Source organism: Lissotriton vulgaris, unplaced genomic scaffold (assembly GCF_964263255.1).
Source record: "Lissotriton vulgaris unplaced genomic scaffold, aLisVul1.2 SCAFFOLD_3494, whole genome shotgun sequence".
Lineage (NCBI taxonomy): Eukaryota > Metazoa > Chordata > Amphibia > Caudata > Salamandridae > Lissotriton > Lissotriton vulgaris.
Genome location: NW_028247938.1, coordinates 127,002 through 143,139, shown reverse-complemented (window position 1 = coordinate 143,139; position 16,138 = coordinate 127,002). Strand labels below are relative to the sequence as shown.

Genomic DNA, 16,138 nt, shown 5'->3' with positions numbered 1-16,138 from the left:
ACGAAGCGGGACCCGCGGAGCGGGTCCGGCGAGAGGTGGCGGTAATGAGAAGAGCAAACAACAGGTGATGGACCGAATGTGGATCAATGTCACACACTCAACTCAGTCCAAAGATCTGGGCCCAAATCCATCGTTATTTTGCACTCCACACCACCCTGGGTTAGACAATGGCGATATGCAAATCAGCTCTGACCCTGTGCCCCATGGGAACAGTCCAGTCCGAACTACAAAAGCCATGTCCTTCCCAGAACGGAATCAAGCATCCGAGGACCAGACCGGTTTCGAGGTACCACCTCTCATCAGCCCGGCTAGCTTGACTCCAGTGGTGTGGAGTGCCTGGGACCCACGTCTGGGCATCCCCAGCGCACTTAGGGCGGAATATGCAAACACAACAGGTGATGGACCGAATGTGGATCAATGTCACACACTCAACCCAGTCCAAAGATCTGGGCCCAAATCCATCGTTATTTTGCACTCCACACCACCCTGGGTTAGACAATGGCGATATGCAAATCAGCTCTCACCACTGGAGTCAAGCTAGCCGGGCTGGAGAGGTGTTACCTCGAAACCGGTCCGGTCCTCGGATGCTTGATTCCGTTCTGGGAAGGACATGGCTTTTGTAGTTCAGACTGGACCCATGGGGCACAGGGTTAGAGCTGATTTGCATATCGCCATTGTCTAACCCAGGGTGGTGTGGAGTGCAAAAAAACGATGGATTTGGGCCCAGATCTTTGGACTGGGGTGAGTGTGTGACATTGATCCACATTCGGTCCATCACCTGTTGTGTTTGGTAATGAGAAGAGCAGCGCATACGGTGTCAATGGCGCTTCTGCAGCAACAGGGATCCGCTCCCAACAGGTGAGCACAAAGAGCAAGAAAGTGTCCCACAGAGGTTCGGGGGTCCGGTAGTTTTATCAGGCTGTGAGTGGGCGTGGCGGTCAGGGAGAGCAGCCCAGGTGCCTCGGGGCAGGTCAGTGGCAAGGACTCCTAGGAAGCGTAGTCCAAGCACCGACGCGCTCGCAGCCCTGGTTGTCCGCCGCCCGCTGCTGACTCTGGCGTTTGCCTTTCCCCTAGTTCCACGGAGTGTAGGCACCACGAAGCGGGACCCGCGGAGCGGTTCCGGCGAGAGGTGGCGGTAATGAGAAGAGCAGCGCTTACGGTGTCAATGGCGCTTCTGCAGCAACAGGGATCCGCTCCCAACAGGTGAGCACAAAGAGCAAGAAAGTGTCCCACAGAGGTCCGGGGGTCCGTTAGTTTTATCAGACTATGAGTGGGCGTGGCGGTCAGGGAGAGCGGCCCAGGTGCCTCGGGGCAGGTCAGTGGCAAGGACTCCTGGGAAGCGTAGTCCAAGCACCGACGCGCTCGCAGCCCTGGTTGTCCGCCGCCCGCTGCTGACTCTGGCGTTTGCCTTTCCCCAAGTTCCACAGAGTGCAGGCACCACGAAGCGGGACCCGCGGAGCGGGTCCGGCGAGAGGTGGCGGTAATGAGAAGAGCAGCGCTTACGGTGTCAATGGCGCTTCTGCAGCAACAGGGATCCGCTCCCAACAGGTGAGCACAAAGAGCAAGAAAATGTCCTACAGAGGTTCGGGGGTCCGGTAGTTTTATCAAACTAAGAATGTGCGTGGCGGTCAGGGAGAGCGGCCCAGGTGCCTCGGGGCAGGTCAGTGGCAACGACTCCTGGGAAGCGTAGTCCAAGCACCGACGCGCTTGCAGCCCTGGTTGTCCGCCGCCCGCTGCTGACTCTGGCGTTTGCCTTTCCCCAAGTTCCACGGAGTGCAGGCACCACGAAGCGGGACCCGCGGAGCGGGTCCGGCGAGAAGTGGCGGTAATCAGAAGAGCAGCGCTTACGGTGTCAATGGCGCTTCTGCAGCAACAACAGGGATCTGCTCCCAACAGGTGAGCACAAAGAGCAAGAAAGTGTTATGGTTATACTTTTTCTCAGGGTATCCTAACATTAAAGGAATCGTGTTCATACGGAACCGCAACAGTGTGAATTTGTGCTGAGGAATGGTGACATCTGCTAGATAGTAAAACCCTCTCTCTGAAAACGATGGGTTCAGGTGGCAGGTGACTACTGCAGCTTTTCCTTTGTAGTGATCCTTCCTCCTATAGTCCGCCTGTGCAATAAAGATACAGGAGACCTTTTTCTTTGAGACCCTTCTGCACGTTAAGGGTTCCTTAAATAAACCATGGAGGTCAAGCTCCTTCAAGACGGATTCCAGTTAGCCGAGCCAAAGCAAATTTCTGCTGTTTTTCATGCTTAAACAGTACCTTAGTATAAGTTGTGTGAGTGGCACTGTTTCCTTGCACCAAATTAAGTGCCACAAGAGAATTGGGACCAATTGGATTGCATCTTGTATATACGGGAGGTCCAATTCCTGATGTAAGCTATAGTTTGAAGAAGAGGCGGGAAGGCCTACCAGGGACTTGAAATAGTTATTTTCAGTAGTTTGGAGGATATTTGAAGTTACCGGGCCCCATAGGTTGCTGCCGCCTTAACCTTGGCTTGATAAATGTTTTTAGGGGAATCAGTGGTCTTACACCCATTTTCTGTGCAAGGGTTTTTATTGCTGAGAGGCTTCTCTCCTTTCCCCTCTTCCTACCTTCCACCAGATTTAGCCAGGATGAGTCTATCAAATATGATCCCCAAATAGGAAAAAGTGTCAACCACCTCCATTTTCTCTTCATCTACGTGTAGGTAGAGGGTTTCATCGCTTTTCCTGGCCCCGGCTAGGATGGCAAAGGACTTGGTTTGGTTGACCCTTAATTCCAGGGAGTCCATAGATGATATATACGTGTTTATCAGGCTTTGGAGGCCGCACCCTGTCCTGGCTATCAATACAGAGTTGTGCGCGTATGCAAAGATAGGAAGGGCTTAGGAGCCAAATATAGGGACATCACGAGAAGCCTTTATAAGTGCTTTTTCAACACCATTTGTGTAAAACGAGAAGAGAAAAGGGGCAAGGACACAGCCTTGCCTTACTCCTCTAGTAATTTGAAAAAGGCGTGTGCAGTCAGCATTTTTGGTGCATCGGACCATTGTCGTTGCATTTGTATACATTTGTCTGATAAAATTTATTATGGCATGATCACCCCCTGTCTCCTCCAATATCTTCCATAGCTTTTCATGGACGACGCAGTTGAACACCGCCCACAAATCCATGAAAGCCATGTAGATTTTTCCTCCCATTATTCCGACATTTTTCTATGGTCATTTCTAAATTTAAACAAGGTCCACAGTACACCTTCCTTGCTGGAACCCATACTGGGCCTGCATTAGTATATTATCCTGTGCCTAGCCCTCTAGTTTGGAAAGTAAAAGCTGTCCCATCAATTTGGAGTTAGGATCTAGCAGGGAAATTGGTCTATAATTTATGGATGACACCTGTGGACCATAAGGGAGGGGGGCCTATTTTAGCTGTAGTGTTTAAAACATTTGTAAGCAAATGGGCCCATAAGTCTGGTATTTCTTGGAAGAAGTCATTTGGGACTCCGTCTGGGCCTGGAGCTTAGCCTGGGATGCATGAGCTCAGGCCTTCCTTCACTTCATTTAGTGAGAAGGAAAGGGCAGTAGGGGTACACTCTTCTATGTTTGGAGAAGGTATTCTTGAAGTACTAGGGGCAAAGATGTCTCCAAAATGGGTTACCCATGCTTCCTCACCTACATTGCTATCAAGGGAGAAATCCTTTGTGTTTTTAAAATGTGGAGCATTCACTATTCTCCAGGCCTCCGTGCTTTTGCCTGTTTTGGCTGCCTGGTCAAGATCTGCCCAGATTTCGTTCTTCATATCCTTTACTCTGTTCCGTCGAGCTAGCTTGTACTTGACCCTTAATACCTTTATTTGTTCATGATGTCAGGGGCTTGTATTTTGGGCGTTTATCAGTGCCTTCCTAGATTGGGTGCAGGGCGAATTAAACCAGTCTTTACCTACTTCTGTCTTTGACCCTCTATGGCGTGTCAGCGACGTTTTTACTTGCTCTAGGATGCTGCAAAAGGCCATTAACATTTCACCTGACTCAGTATCTGGTTCTAGGCAAAATGATACCTTTCTTCTTGTACTTTGGACGATAGCTGAGGTCAGTTTAGGTTTGTCAATGTGGGCCCACTTTAGCTGTATTCCATTTCTTCCGGCTACTAAAGGGGTGCCAATATTTTGCTTACAAGGGAGATTTTCTGGGAATACATTTAGTTGCAATTGGAGGATGAAGTGATCACTAAAGCTTGAGAACTAATGCTGGGATGTGGTGGCCCTTAGACTGATTGGGGTAGTGACTAATATGTAATCAATCATTGAAACTACCCTGTTTCTCTGAAATGTACCCATCGGAATGCCGGTTACTGGTTAGGGGTCATTGGTCATTTCCATATTGCTGGAGGATAATAACCTATTTAAGGCTTCGCCATATTCGGTTTGGGTGAAACAAAGCAAATTATTTCCCCCCCCCCCCCGGGTCCTCTGACCCCACACCCCCACACACGGGGGCTGTATTATATTTGCAGGGGTGTATGTTGAAGTTACCCAGCCAAATTATATTTGGAACCTCCTGTCTGGAATTTCCTATGATAAGATTAAGAGTCCGGTCAACCTCACCCACAATGGAGTAGATATTCCTGCCAAATCTATTATTGTAGGTGTTAATCAAGATCCACCTGCCTTCCTGTTTTATCTCGAATAAGAGAATGTGGAAATTTGGATTGGCAGGGATGAACTGTTATATTACTGGAATCAGTGTTAAAATGCCCCCTTTTGCCCTTCCTGAAACCAAGGGTTTAGCTGGTGTTTGGAATGAGCGGTAACCATTTAAAAATTTGGTTACGTGGACGAAGTGTCTTGAAAACAGGAGACATTTCCCTGCCAGAGTTGAAGCCAGTTGGTGTCACCCTGTTTAGATGATATCCCAGCCACGTTCCATGATGCTATTTTAAACAGATCTTTGTTGGCCTGCCTTGGAGAGATTGAAGGATGGAGGTACTCTCTAGTGACGAGGCCTGGGGTGGCGCAGATTTCCCTATTTAGTGGAGTATTGGTATTTAATTTGTACTGTTAATCGCATGCCTAAAGGTCAGATGGGGGGCAAATCTATTTTCCAATTTTATAACCGAGATCGCCATGTTACTTCCAAGCCAGATCCTCCCTCTGAAAACCTACCCATCATACTGCAGCACTCTGCCTTTCCAACGGACCCACTTCATCCTACAACCCCACTCACAAACCTAAGACCGTCTCCTCCATATTCATCACTTCAGTTCTTCCACCCCTTGTCTTCCACACAACCCTTCAACTCTTAGCCCTTCCTCCATGACCTCTCTGCATCCCCTGCCCTACCCATTCTACAATCACCACTTGATCCTATCATCTAACCTGCCCTTTCACTCTTCTCCCCCACCAGCCTCATTCTCATCATCTTACTTAGCCTTCCTCCAATCCTACACAATACAGATCCTACATCACACTGTGGTGCCTGGCCTCCTAATGCAACTACATCCCCAACGAACAAGTTACTTACCTTCGGTAACAATATATCTGTAAGAAACAGTAGTTAGTATTAGATTCCTTACCTTAGAATATCCCCAGGCGTCAGTCTGGATCCGGAAACTTTAGCGTAGCAGTACCCCTACGCGTCGGTAGGCGTCGTCTGCAGGCGTCCCCTGCGGCTCCGCGTCCGTCGTTGGCGTCGTGATGACGTTGCTGGAGTGTATAGACGCCGTCTCCGCGCGCTGACGTCAGTTCTTTGCACACAGCTTTTCCGCGCCAGAACACGCAGAGCCATGTGAGAACCAACACTGGTGCCATTTTTGAAACTAGGGCCCTGAAAGGCATGTCCCTAACCCTAGGTATCAGTTCGCAGAACGGGGAGGATGGGTGGGGCGGTAAGGAATCTAATACTAACTACTGTTTCTTACAGATATATCGTTACCAAAGGTAAGTAACTTGTTCATCTGAAAGAAACAGGTTAGTATTAGATTCCTTACCTTAGAATAGATACCCCAGCAATACCAACCCCGGTGGTGGGTCTGCGAACCAATACAATCTTACACCAGGAAGTCCTGGAGGACAGAACGGCCAAAGAAGCCATCCCTCCAGACTTGACTGTCCAGGCAGTAGTGCCTCACAAAAGTGTGCAGCGAGGCCCACGTAGCCGCCTGGCAAATGTCCTGCAAGGGGACTCCCCGGCCCAGGGCAGTAGTAGCCGCCGTGGCCCAAGTGGAATGGGCCCTCAGCCCAACAGGAGGCTCCTTCCGAGCCAAAGAGAGCACGCTTTGATGCACAGAACGACCCACCGAGAGATGGTCCGTTTATGTACCGCCCGTCCCTTCTTCGCACCCACGTAGCCAACAAACAGTTGGTCATCCACCCGGAACTGGCGAGTGCGATCCATATAAAATGAAAGCGCACGTTTTGGGTCCAGACGATGGAGCCGCTCTTCATCCTTTGAAGGATGCGGAGGCGGGAAGAAGGAGGGCAAGGTGATGGACTGCCCGATGTGAAAAGCAGAGACTACTTTGGGCAGAAAAGAAGGTCTACTTAGTAAAACCACCTTGTCGGGATAAATGGACATGAAAGGAGGTTTGACAGAAAGAGCCTGGAGCTCACTCACTCTCCTGGCAGAGGTGATGGCAACCAGGAAGGCCGTCTTTAAAGTCAGGAGACGGAGAGGACAGGAATGAAGTGGCTCAAAGGGAGCACACATCAAGAAGGTTAGAACCAGGTTCAAGTCCCACTGAGGCATCACAAACGGAACAGGTGGATACATGTGTGTGATGCCTTTCAAGAACCGTGTTACAATAGGGGACTTGAACCAAGAAGGTTGATCAGGCAGCCTCAGAAAGGCCGAAAGGGCAGAAAGGTAGTCATTGATAGTGCCCAGAGCAGAGCCCTGCTGGGCAAGAGAAAGAAGGAAGAGAAGAACCTCAGAAAGAGGGGCAGAGAGAGGATCCACAGCCTTTGCTGTGCACCATGCCACAAATTTGTTCCACCGGCAGGCGTATACCGACTTCGTGGAGGAACGCCTGGCTGCCAGAATCACATCACAGACTTCAGGAGGCAAGTCAAATGGCCTCAACTGTCGCCGCTCAATCTCCATGCATGGAGGTGGAGGCTGGACAGGTTCGGGTGGAGGACCGTCCCCTGCTGCTGCGACAGAAGCTCCTCCTGAAGGGGCAGGCGGATCGGGGGACCGACTGACATGCTGAGTAGCTCGGGATACCAGTACCTTCGAGCCCAGTCCGGAGCCACAAGGATGACTTGGGCACGGTCGCGCCTGATCTTCTTCAGCACTCTGGGCAGAAGTGGTATAGGCGGAAAGGCGTATAACAGACCGCAACTCCACTCGCGCCGAAAGGCGTCGCCGTGCGAGTGCCGTCTTGGAAACTCCAACGCGCAGAACTGATGACATTGCGCGTTCTCTTCTGTGGCGAATAGATCTAACCAAGGCTCTCCCCATCGCAGAAAGAGGCCTCGTACCACGTCCGAGTTCAGACACCATTCGTGATCCATCGAGCACCAACGGCTGAGTTCGTCCGCCCTGGCGTTCAGAGAGCCTGCCAGGTGTTGAACCACCAGGGTCACATCCTGATGTTCCAGCCACTGCCAGAGGCGCAGAGCCTCTTGGCAAAGGGTCCACGACCCCACCCCGCCCTGCTTGTTGCAGTACCACATGGCGGTGGTGTTGTCTGTGAACACCTGCACCACACTCCCACTGACAAAGGGGAGGAATGCCTTCAGTGCCAGACGAATCGCCCGCAGCTCCAACAAATTTATATGGAGCCGGGACTCCGCCGGAGACCAGATGCCTCTGATCTCTGCCTCTCCCAAGTGGCCTCCCCAGCCCTGGAGGGACGCGTCCGTCACAACAACGTGCTCCGGTTGGGGAAGGGAGAGGGATCTGCCTCTGACCCAATCGCGGTCCGTAAGCCACCACTGCAGTTGTCTTGCAGTGCCCTCTGAGATCAAGACATGGTCGGACAAGTTGCCCTGATGCTGTGCCCACTGAAACTTCAGGTCCCACTGCAGAGCCCGCATCTGCCACCGGGCGTGATGCACCAGAAGGATGCAGGAAGCCATCAGCCCCAGCAGCCGCAGAGTCAACCCGACCGAAACCCGGGATAACAGCTGGAAGATGGGAATCAAAGCCTGTATATCCTGGACTCGCCGTTCCGGAGGATAAACCCGAAACTGCGCCGAGTCGAGAACCGCTCCGATGAAAAGGAGCTTTTGAGAGGGACACAGGTGTGATTTCGGCACATTGACGGAAAACCCCAGCTCGTGCAGGAGGTCTGCCGTAGTCTGGAGTTGACTGACGACTGTCTGGGGCGAGCCCGCCTTCAACAACCAGTCGTCTAGATAGGGGAAGACTGACACCCCTTGCCTGCGCAGATGAGCTGTGACCACTGCCATCACCTTCATGAACACCCGTGGGGCGCTGGTAAGGCCGAAGGGGAGCACGGTAAACTGAAAGTGCTCTTGGCCTACCGTGAACCGCAGGTAACACCGGTGGGCCGGCAGGACGGGGATGTGGAAATAAGCGTCCTGCAGGTCCAACGCTACCATCCAGTCTTCCGGGTCCAGGGCAGCCAGGACCTGAGCCAAAGTCAGCATCTTGAACGTCTCCTTCCGGAGGAAGCCGTGGACGTTCCGTAGGTCCAAGATAGGGCGTAGGCCCCCTTTGCCCTTCTTGGGTACCAGGAGGTAGTGGGAGTAGCATCCACACCCTACTTCTGGCCCAGGAACGCGCTCGATGCCCCCCTTAGCCAAGAGGGCCGTGACTTCCTCTTGCAGAAGTTGCAAGTGATCCCCCGACACGCGGTGGCATGGATGGAGGGGACGCCTTGAAGGGGAGGGAGTAGCCCCTTCGGACGATCTGCAGCACCCCCCTGTCCGAAGTGACTGTGCGCCAGTGGGAGAGGTGATGGCGAATCCTGCCTCCCACAGGCGTCACATGGGCCTGAAAACTCGGACTAGGAAGGTTTTGAGGCGGGTGCTGCTGAGGGAGGTGTGGACTGGCCTCGCCGTGGTCCCCGACCGCCGCCACGGCGGTTTCCACGTCCGCCACCGCGCTGTTGAACATTTTGCGGCGCGTGGCTGGCAGTACGTTGGGGGGCGCCCCTTCCGTGGCCACGAAAGGAGCGAAAGGCACCCGATTGCTGGCGTGGGGCTGTGAGGCCCAAGGACTTGGCCGTAGCCCTGGAGTCCTTAAAACGTTCCAGAGCATGGTCTGCCTTGTCGCCGAAGAGGCGACGACCATCAAACGGCATGTCCAGGAGTGTGGCCTGGACATCGGCCGAGAAGTTGGCGGACCTCAACCAGGCGTGGCGTCGAACCGCCACCGTCGTTGCCATCGCCCTGCCCAGTGAGTCCGTTGTGTCCAGCCCACACCGGATAGAATAACGTGCTGCATCTCAGCCCTCCGCAATGGTTTGGGCGAGTTTAGCCTGGACCTCCTCCGGGCATTGTGGCAGCACCTCCGCAACCATGTCCCACAGAGTGTGGGTGTAGCAGCCCAAGAGACAGGCGGTATTGACAGACCGCAGCCCTAAGCTAACAGGCGAGAACACCTTCCCGAAATGTTCGTATCTCTTGGATTCCCTGTCGGGCGGGGCCGACGGGAATGCGGTCTGGGAGTTGGAGGCCTGGATGACCAGACTCTCGGGGGTGGGGTGGGTGGACAAAAAGCATGGGTCGCCCGGGGCCGGGCGGTAGCGTCTGGCCACGTTCCTATCCACAGGCGGACCTGTGGCGGGCTTGGACCAAGTGCCCACAAGAACGTCACACAAGGCCTCATTGAACGGCAGCAGAGGCTCACTGGAGCTTGACTGCGGTTTGAGGACCTCAGTGAGGAGGTTAGTCCTCAAGGCCGCGACGGGGAGCTCAAGGTGTAAGGCCTTGGCTGCCTTCGTCAACACTACGCTATATCTAGATCCCTCCTCCGAAGCCACAGTCGGAGGGGAGACAAATCCAGTGTCTGGCGATGTGTCAATACCACTGGCCTCCCCAAGCTCAAATGTCCAGTCCTGTTGAGACTGGCACTCCTGTGCCAGAGGGTCCTCGGACCCCTCCCAATCTTCCTCGTCACCTGTGTCCTGTAAACCAGGATTAGTAGACAGGGCCTCCTCGTGGAAATAAAAATCTCCAAAGGCCGACAGAATCTGCGCCCAGTGGCGCCGTTCCAGCGCCTGATTCGGACCGCAGGAAACATTGGGGACGGCGCCCACAGTGGGCGCCGGGGGCGACGCCAGTGAGGTTGTAAGGTCGACCGGCGACGCCCCGGATCCAGATCCGGCGAGGTCCTGAGGCGCCGAGACCGAAGTCGCCGGCGGCGCCGGGGCCGAAGCACCCGACCCGCTAGGCCCTCCAGACGGAACCGTTGGGCCCGAAGGCACCACGGGAACCCACTGAGGAGGGAGGGTCCTCATGGTCATGAGGTACCGCTCGATCTCCTACGGCGTTTCGCCGTGCCCAGGGACCCTGAAGGTGTGGGGCAGGCGGCGACGCTTGCGACTCCCGCGGAGCCGCGTGGGTGCTGTCGCCCGAGCCCAAGGCCGCATCGTGCGAGCGTCGGGGTGGGTCGGAGGAACGATGATCTCGCTCCGACCTCTCATGCCTCTTACCTGAGGACTTGGAACCTGACGACCGGTGTCCACTCCTGGAGCTCCGATGACTCCGGCCTCGCGACCTGTCCCTCGACCTCCCGTGGGACCGGGAGCGGCGCGGGGCCGACTGTTGCAGCTCGAGTCGCTTGCGGGACCGCTCCCGCCTAGCCTTCGACGTAAGGGCCCGGCAGTCGGAGCAGGTTCGATCGTCATGGTCGAGGCCTAAGCACTTCAGGCACCGGCGATGGGGGTCCGTGACCGACATCAGTCGATCGCACTTCGAGCAGGGCTTGAACCCGGGTATCCCTATCGGCACCGATAGAGTCGAAGACTCGAAGAAAAAGAGTGATCAAAAGATCAAAAAGTTCAGTCAAAAATTGACTGGGGGTAGAGCTTCTCCGGATCTGCGCTAGCTGGCGCGGAAAAAAGAAGAACTGACGTCAGCGCGCATGGGCGGCGTCGAAGTACTCCGACGATGTCATTCCGGCGCTAACGACGACAGACGCGGAGCCACAGACGACGCCTACCGACGCGCAGGGGTATTGCTACGCAAAAATTTCCGGATCCAGTCTGACACCTGGGGATATTCTAAGGTAAGGAATCTATCACTAACGTGTCTCTTTCAGATATATAAATTACAGATGGCAATCGGACCACTGCATAAATCATAAATTCGGCGCCATGATGGGGTGTTTCAGTACATGGTACCTCCGAAACGCGAGTCGGCGCATTTTCTTTGTGGTGTTTACATATTGTATTTAATGTTGTTTGTATGTTCATTGTAATCTATTGTAGTATTGTTTCATATGTTTTTTTTGATGCGTCATTGTGGAGACATGTACATTAACTATGTTTTTTTCAGTGTATATTTTGGGGCTCCTATATGAATTATGTACAATGCTGTGAATTGTTTAGTATATGTAGTATGTCAGAATATGTAATTTTATAAAGCTATATATAAACAAGCACTGGCGTTGCCAATAGGTCTCGCAGTAGGAAAGTTGGAGCTATTGGTTTTGTAAATGACAAAGCCCTTTATGTTTTTAAAATAAAAACAAAAATAAAAGGCATTGTTATTTGCAATTGTAATAGCTCCAACTTTCCTTCATGCGAGACCTATTGGCAAGTGTAAATGGGTGGGTAGGGGTGGCAGCATGCATGGACGGATGCAAGTGTGAATGGGTGGGTAGGGCTGACAGACACATGGACGGATGCAAGTGTGAATGGGTGGCAGCACACGTGGACGGATGCAAGTGTGAATGGGTGGGTAGGGGTGGCAGCACACATGGATGGATGCAAGTGTGAATAAGTGGGTAGGGGTGGCAGCACACGTGGACAGATGCAAGTGTGAATGGGTGGACAGGGGTGGCAGCACACATGGACGGATGGGAATGTGAATGGGTGGGTAGTGGTAGCAGCACACAGGGATGGATGCAAGTGTGAATGGGTGGGTGAATGCTTGGGCGAATGGATGCATGATGGGCGCAGTGGATGTTGAATAATAGATGTCGGAAGCAGCTCATCACCAGTTGAGGGAGTTCTGTAAAATAAAAATAATCAGTGGCCATGCGTATCACTTGAGCCAACCTTGGTTTTGTATTCGGATCACTCACTGAACATTAGGGCTTTGAAACTGACATGTCAGAGGGTGAAGTTGACACTCTAGAAGGCAAGTCATGTGTGCTAAAATAAGACTGGGCATGATGACGAAAGGCCGGGACTTTGGCAGAAGTTTAAGCAAGGTTTGGTAAACTGAAATGAAAGCGCAAGCTGTGGCCCCTCCATGGAGAAGGTCCGAAAATTCATGTAACTGCAGGTTTCTTGCATGTAGATGTGCTTGATTGTACGTTTATATGGAGAGACCTGCATAACACTCCTACAGCTGATGGCAGTGCAACGCTGCTATTATTTGTGCAGGACTTATAGAAACTGGATGATTTTAGATACAATGTATAATAAGAGGTGCTTTGCAGAGCTAGCGACGCTGCGCCTCTCTAAATGTCACGTTAAGCGCACTGAAACTATGGGAATGTCACACCTAAGTGAAATGACTGAGCAAACCCTTGCGTGGACGAGTTGTGCAGTTTCCCGACTCTCTGCAGTTCATTCCCAGGGGGAGAGTAAGATGAGTGCGCAAAAAACATTTAATTAATAAAACATGATCCAAGCTAAGTCCTGCAGCTACGAATAGTGCAAATACATAATAATGTTATTGTTTTGAACGTTTGACGCTGAAGCAAATACTAAGCACACGGGCTGTGGGAGGAATAGTTCCTCATTGTCTGTGTTCCGATAATGTTTTGTAAATGATTGCATTTAGATGCGGATGAGAAATTACAAAATAAAGCCATAGCTGAATCTGCCCTGGGCTAAGCGATCTGATGTCATGAATCACTTCTATTATACTAGTAGACAATGGCGCGCGTCTGCTTCCGCCTATTACACAACCCATGTTGTGCAAGTACATTTAAATAGGCAGTAAGACATATACACAGCCGTTTGACGCTTTTCATCTGGAAGGATTGGACAGAACACGAAAGCGCTGAAAAGTAACATGAGGTGGAAGGGGTGACAGAAAATAAAGGTGAACAAAGTGCTAGGTCTAAAAACAAGGGGGAGGGGGAGCGGTGACAGAGGCCAGTCGGGTAATGGAATTAGAGGAGGGTGAGGTGGTTTGAAGGGGTAGGATGGGGGGATGGGGGGAGGGGGGCGGGTGGAGAGAGGAGGAGAGAAAGGAGTTGGTGAAAGAGGTGCATTTGGAGACAGAGGGGATGGTACGAAGCAGGGGAGTAACCGAAGCCCCTTCAAGTAAGGCTGTGTGCCAGGAGAGAGAGGGGAGGTGCTGGAGCTGGGGAACAGATGGCCGTGCGCGAAGCACTTGGAGAGTGTATGCTGGCAAATGGTGGGGGGGGCGGGAATGCGAGCGAGAGGAGGCAGGCTGGTGTGGGAGGGGGGAGGTGCTGGTGTGGGAGGAGTGCTGCTAGGGGAGGGCTAAGCGATCTGATGTCATGAATCACTTCTATTATACTAGTAGACAATGGCGCACGTCTGCTTCCGCCTATTACACAACCCATGTTGTGCAAGTACATTTAAATTGGCAGTAAGACATATACACAGCCGTTTGACGCTTTTCATCTGGAAGGATTGGACAGAACACGAAAGCGCTGAAAAGTAACATGAGGTGGAAGGGGTGACAGAAAATAAAGGTGAACAAAGTGGTAGGTCTAAAAACAAGGGGGAGGGGGAGCGGTGACAGAGGCCAGTCGGGTAATGGAATTAGAGGAGGGTGAGGTGGTTTGAAGCGCATTGATGCACATTGAACGTTTGACGCTGAAGCAAATACTAAGCACACGGGCTGTGGGAGGAATAGTTCCTCATTGTCTGTGTTCCGATAATGTTCTGTAAATGATTGAGGTGAGGTGGTTTGAAGGGGGGGGCGGGAATGCGAGCGAGCGGAGGCAGGCTGGTGTGGGAGGGGGGAGGTGCTGGTGTGGGAGGAGTGCTGCTAGGGGAGGGGAAGCCTGATGCCGGATGGGGGCGGGAGAGCCTGGGAATGCGAGAGGCTGGGCTGGGCTTGCATGCGATGCGCGTGCATGTTCACGTGAACTTCATGAAAACCGCGGGGCTGAAAGCCCTTTGGTTTGAAGATGTTTTCGCCACATGAATTCTCTCTCCGCTCGATGCGCTTGCGCACATCGATAGGTCGCGAGACCTAAAAATACCTCAACAAAAATAATGCTATATTTTTTGATAATAAATTATGTAAGTCCCTTGTTTTGTGGGACAGACTGGATAAATTAACGATCACAAAGGATATTTAGAGGGGGGAGTGTCTGTTTATTCTTACTGTCTTTGCCAAGTGCCCTGCTGGTGCACAACCTCATGAACACTACATTTCTAATGTTTTGTGTGTGTGCAATAAATAATATATTTTTTCCAAGAGCCTTAGTTCAACTGAACAAGCAGATGCATGAATGTTTATCTTCTACTAAAGAAAAGACATGAACCTATTCTGGGCATACACCAAATTCATCCCCTCAGACTGTACCTGATGGTATCGGCCAATCTTCACGTGGGAATTCTTCCTGATCATGCCGTCTGATGGCAATATCTAGAAATAAATTAAAATCCAATATTACACAAAGAGCAATAGCAAACTGATTAAACAGTGGTTAAAGGGCACACATGATATCACAGCAGGGTTTAGGGGACTAATACGCAGAAGTTCTATCATTCTAGTAATTAAAAAACAGAGCAGTAAGATGACTTACTTGGCAGTAAAAATTATTTTGAGCTCGAAACACAAGAGCCGCTTGTTGTACAGAATGCCGCCATGTAGTGTTTGGAAGGGTTCAGTGGCATTTTTCCAACCTATGTAGTAAGGAAAACAAGGGGACCCCAATAGGTAAACATGGGGTAGACTAATGTTTTAGAAAACAATGGTTCTTATGTGGCCAAAAATGTCCAAAGAAAAGGCAGTGTCAGAGCTCTTGTTATAAGGGGTCGACATCGTTTCAATGTCAGCTATTCGAGAGCATCTTCAGGACATAATTGTGAGCAAGCTGAACTCAAAGCAGAGTGGTGCTGGGGAGTGAGAAACCACAATTTGGTGCAGCGGGTCAAGGCTGCAATGTGAAGTGCGATTCTTCGTTTGCTGATTATTTTCTCCGGAGGGCATGCCTCTCACATTCAGGACCTCCGGAGAAGCAGAACACAGCTCAGCTCTTCGCTGTCAGGCTTACTAATGCAGTCCTGATTTGAAAATAATCAGCAACCGAAGAATCACACTTCGCATTGCAGCCTTGACTCGCTCCACCACATTGTGGTTTCCAATCTGGTTTGGTTGGGATGACGCCGGAATAAGCGGCCTCGTCATGCGCAGCTCCAAGTAATTTTTCCAATTATGCACTACATATCTCCTCAGTACCCTAACTGGCAGAAGCCAGTCACAGTTGGAATAGTTCCATGCCCTCCGCTTCAAGTATCAGGGTTTCAAGCCCCTTGCAGCCCTCCCCTTCATTTGTCGCTCCCCTGAACCACCCGGTTTTGATTTCAGCTTGCTCACAATTGCTATGTCGTGAAGATGATCTCGAATAGCTAAGATCGAATCGCTGTCGACACCCTACAACAAGAACTCTGTACACTTGTATAGTTTATTCATGAGTTCTTCTATGTGTTGTCAATGCGATGCTTATATTTTAAAGTCACCCCCACTTATCACGTTACGCTTGTCGTCACTTTCCTATGTGAGCACCTGAATTTTCTCGTGCATATTCTCATAAAATAAATAACTAACGTTATTTTGACTAATATTTCCCTGTTCATATTACTGATAGCTACCGGAGATATTAATCAATCTCGACTCTAGCACATTGTCCCTAAATCGGACACTGCTTTTTCTTTGGACCTTTTTGGCCACATAAACATTGTTTTCTAAAACCTTTTCCTACCTAGGCATATCGACCTGAATGGAGTCCTATAACTTACTAGTATGTTTACCATAAGGATGCTATGCCCTGTACCACTTTCAATGTTATTTTCAATCAA

At 51.3% G+C, this 16,138-nt stretch overlaps 1 protein-coding gene across 1 annotated transcript in view; it reads right to left on the bottom strand.

The window, feature by feature from the left end:
* The window catches only part of LOC147664970 (ATP-binding cassette sub-family F member 2-like), a 137,868-nt gene that overhangs the window by 17,581 nt on the left and 104,149 nt on the right, over positions 1-16,138 (bottom strand). The window contains exon 5 of the mRNA XM_086949851.1: positions 14,640-14,702. Coding sequence (XP_086805977.1) covers positions 14,640-14,702 — 63 coding nt within the window. The remainder of the gene's footprint in view (positions 1-14,639; positions 14,703-16,138) is intronic.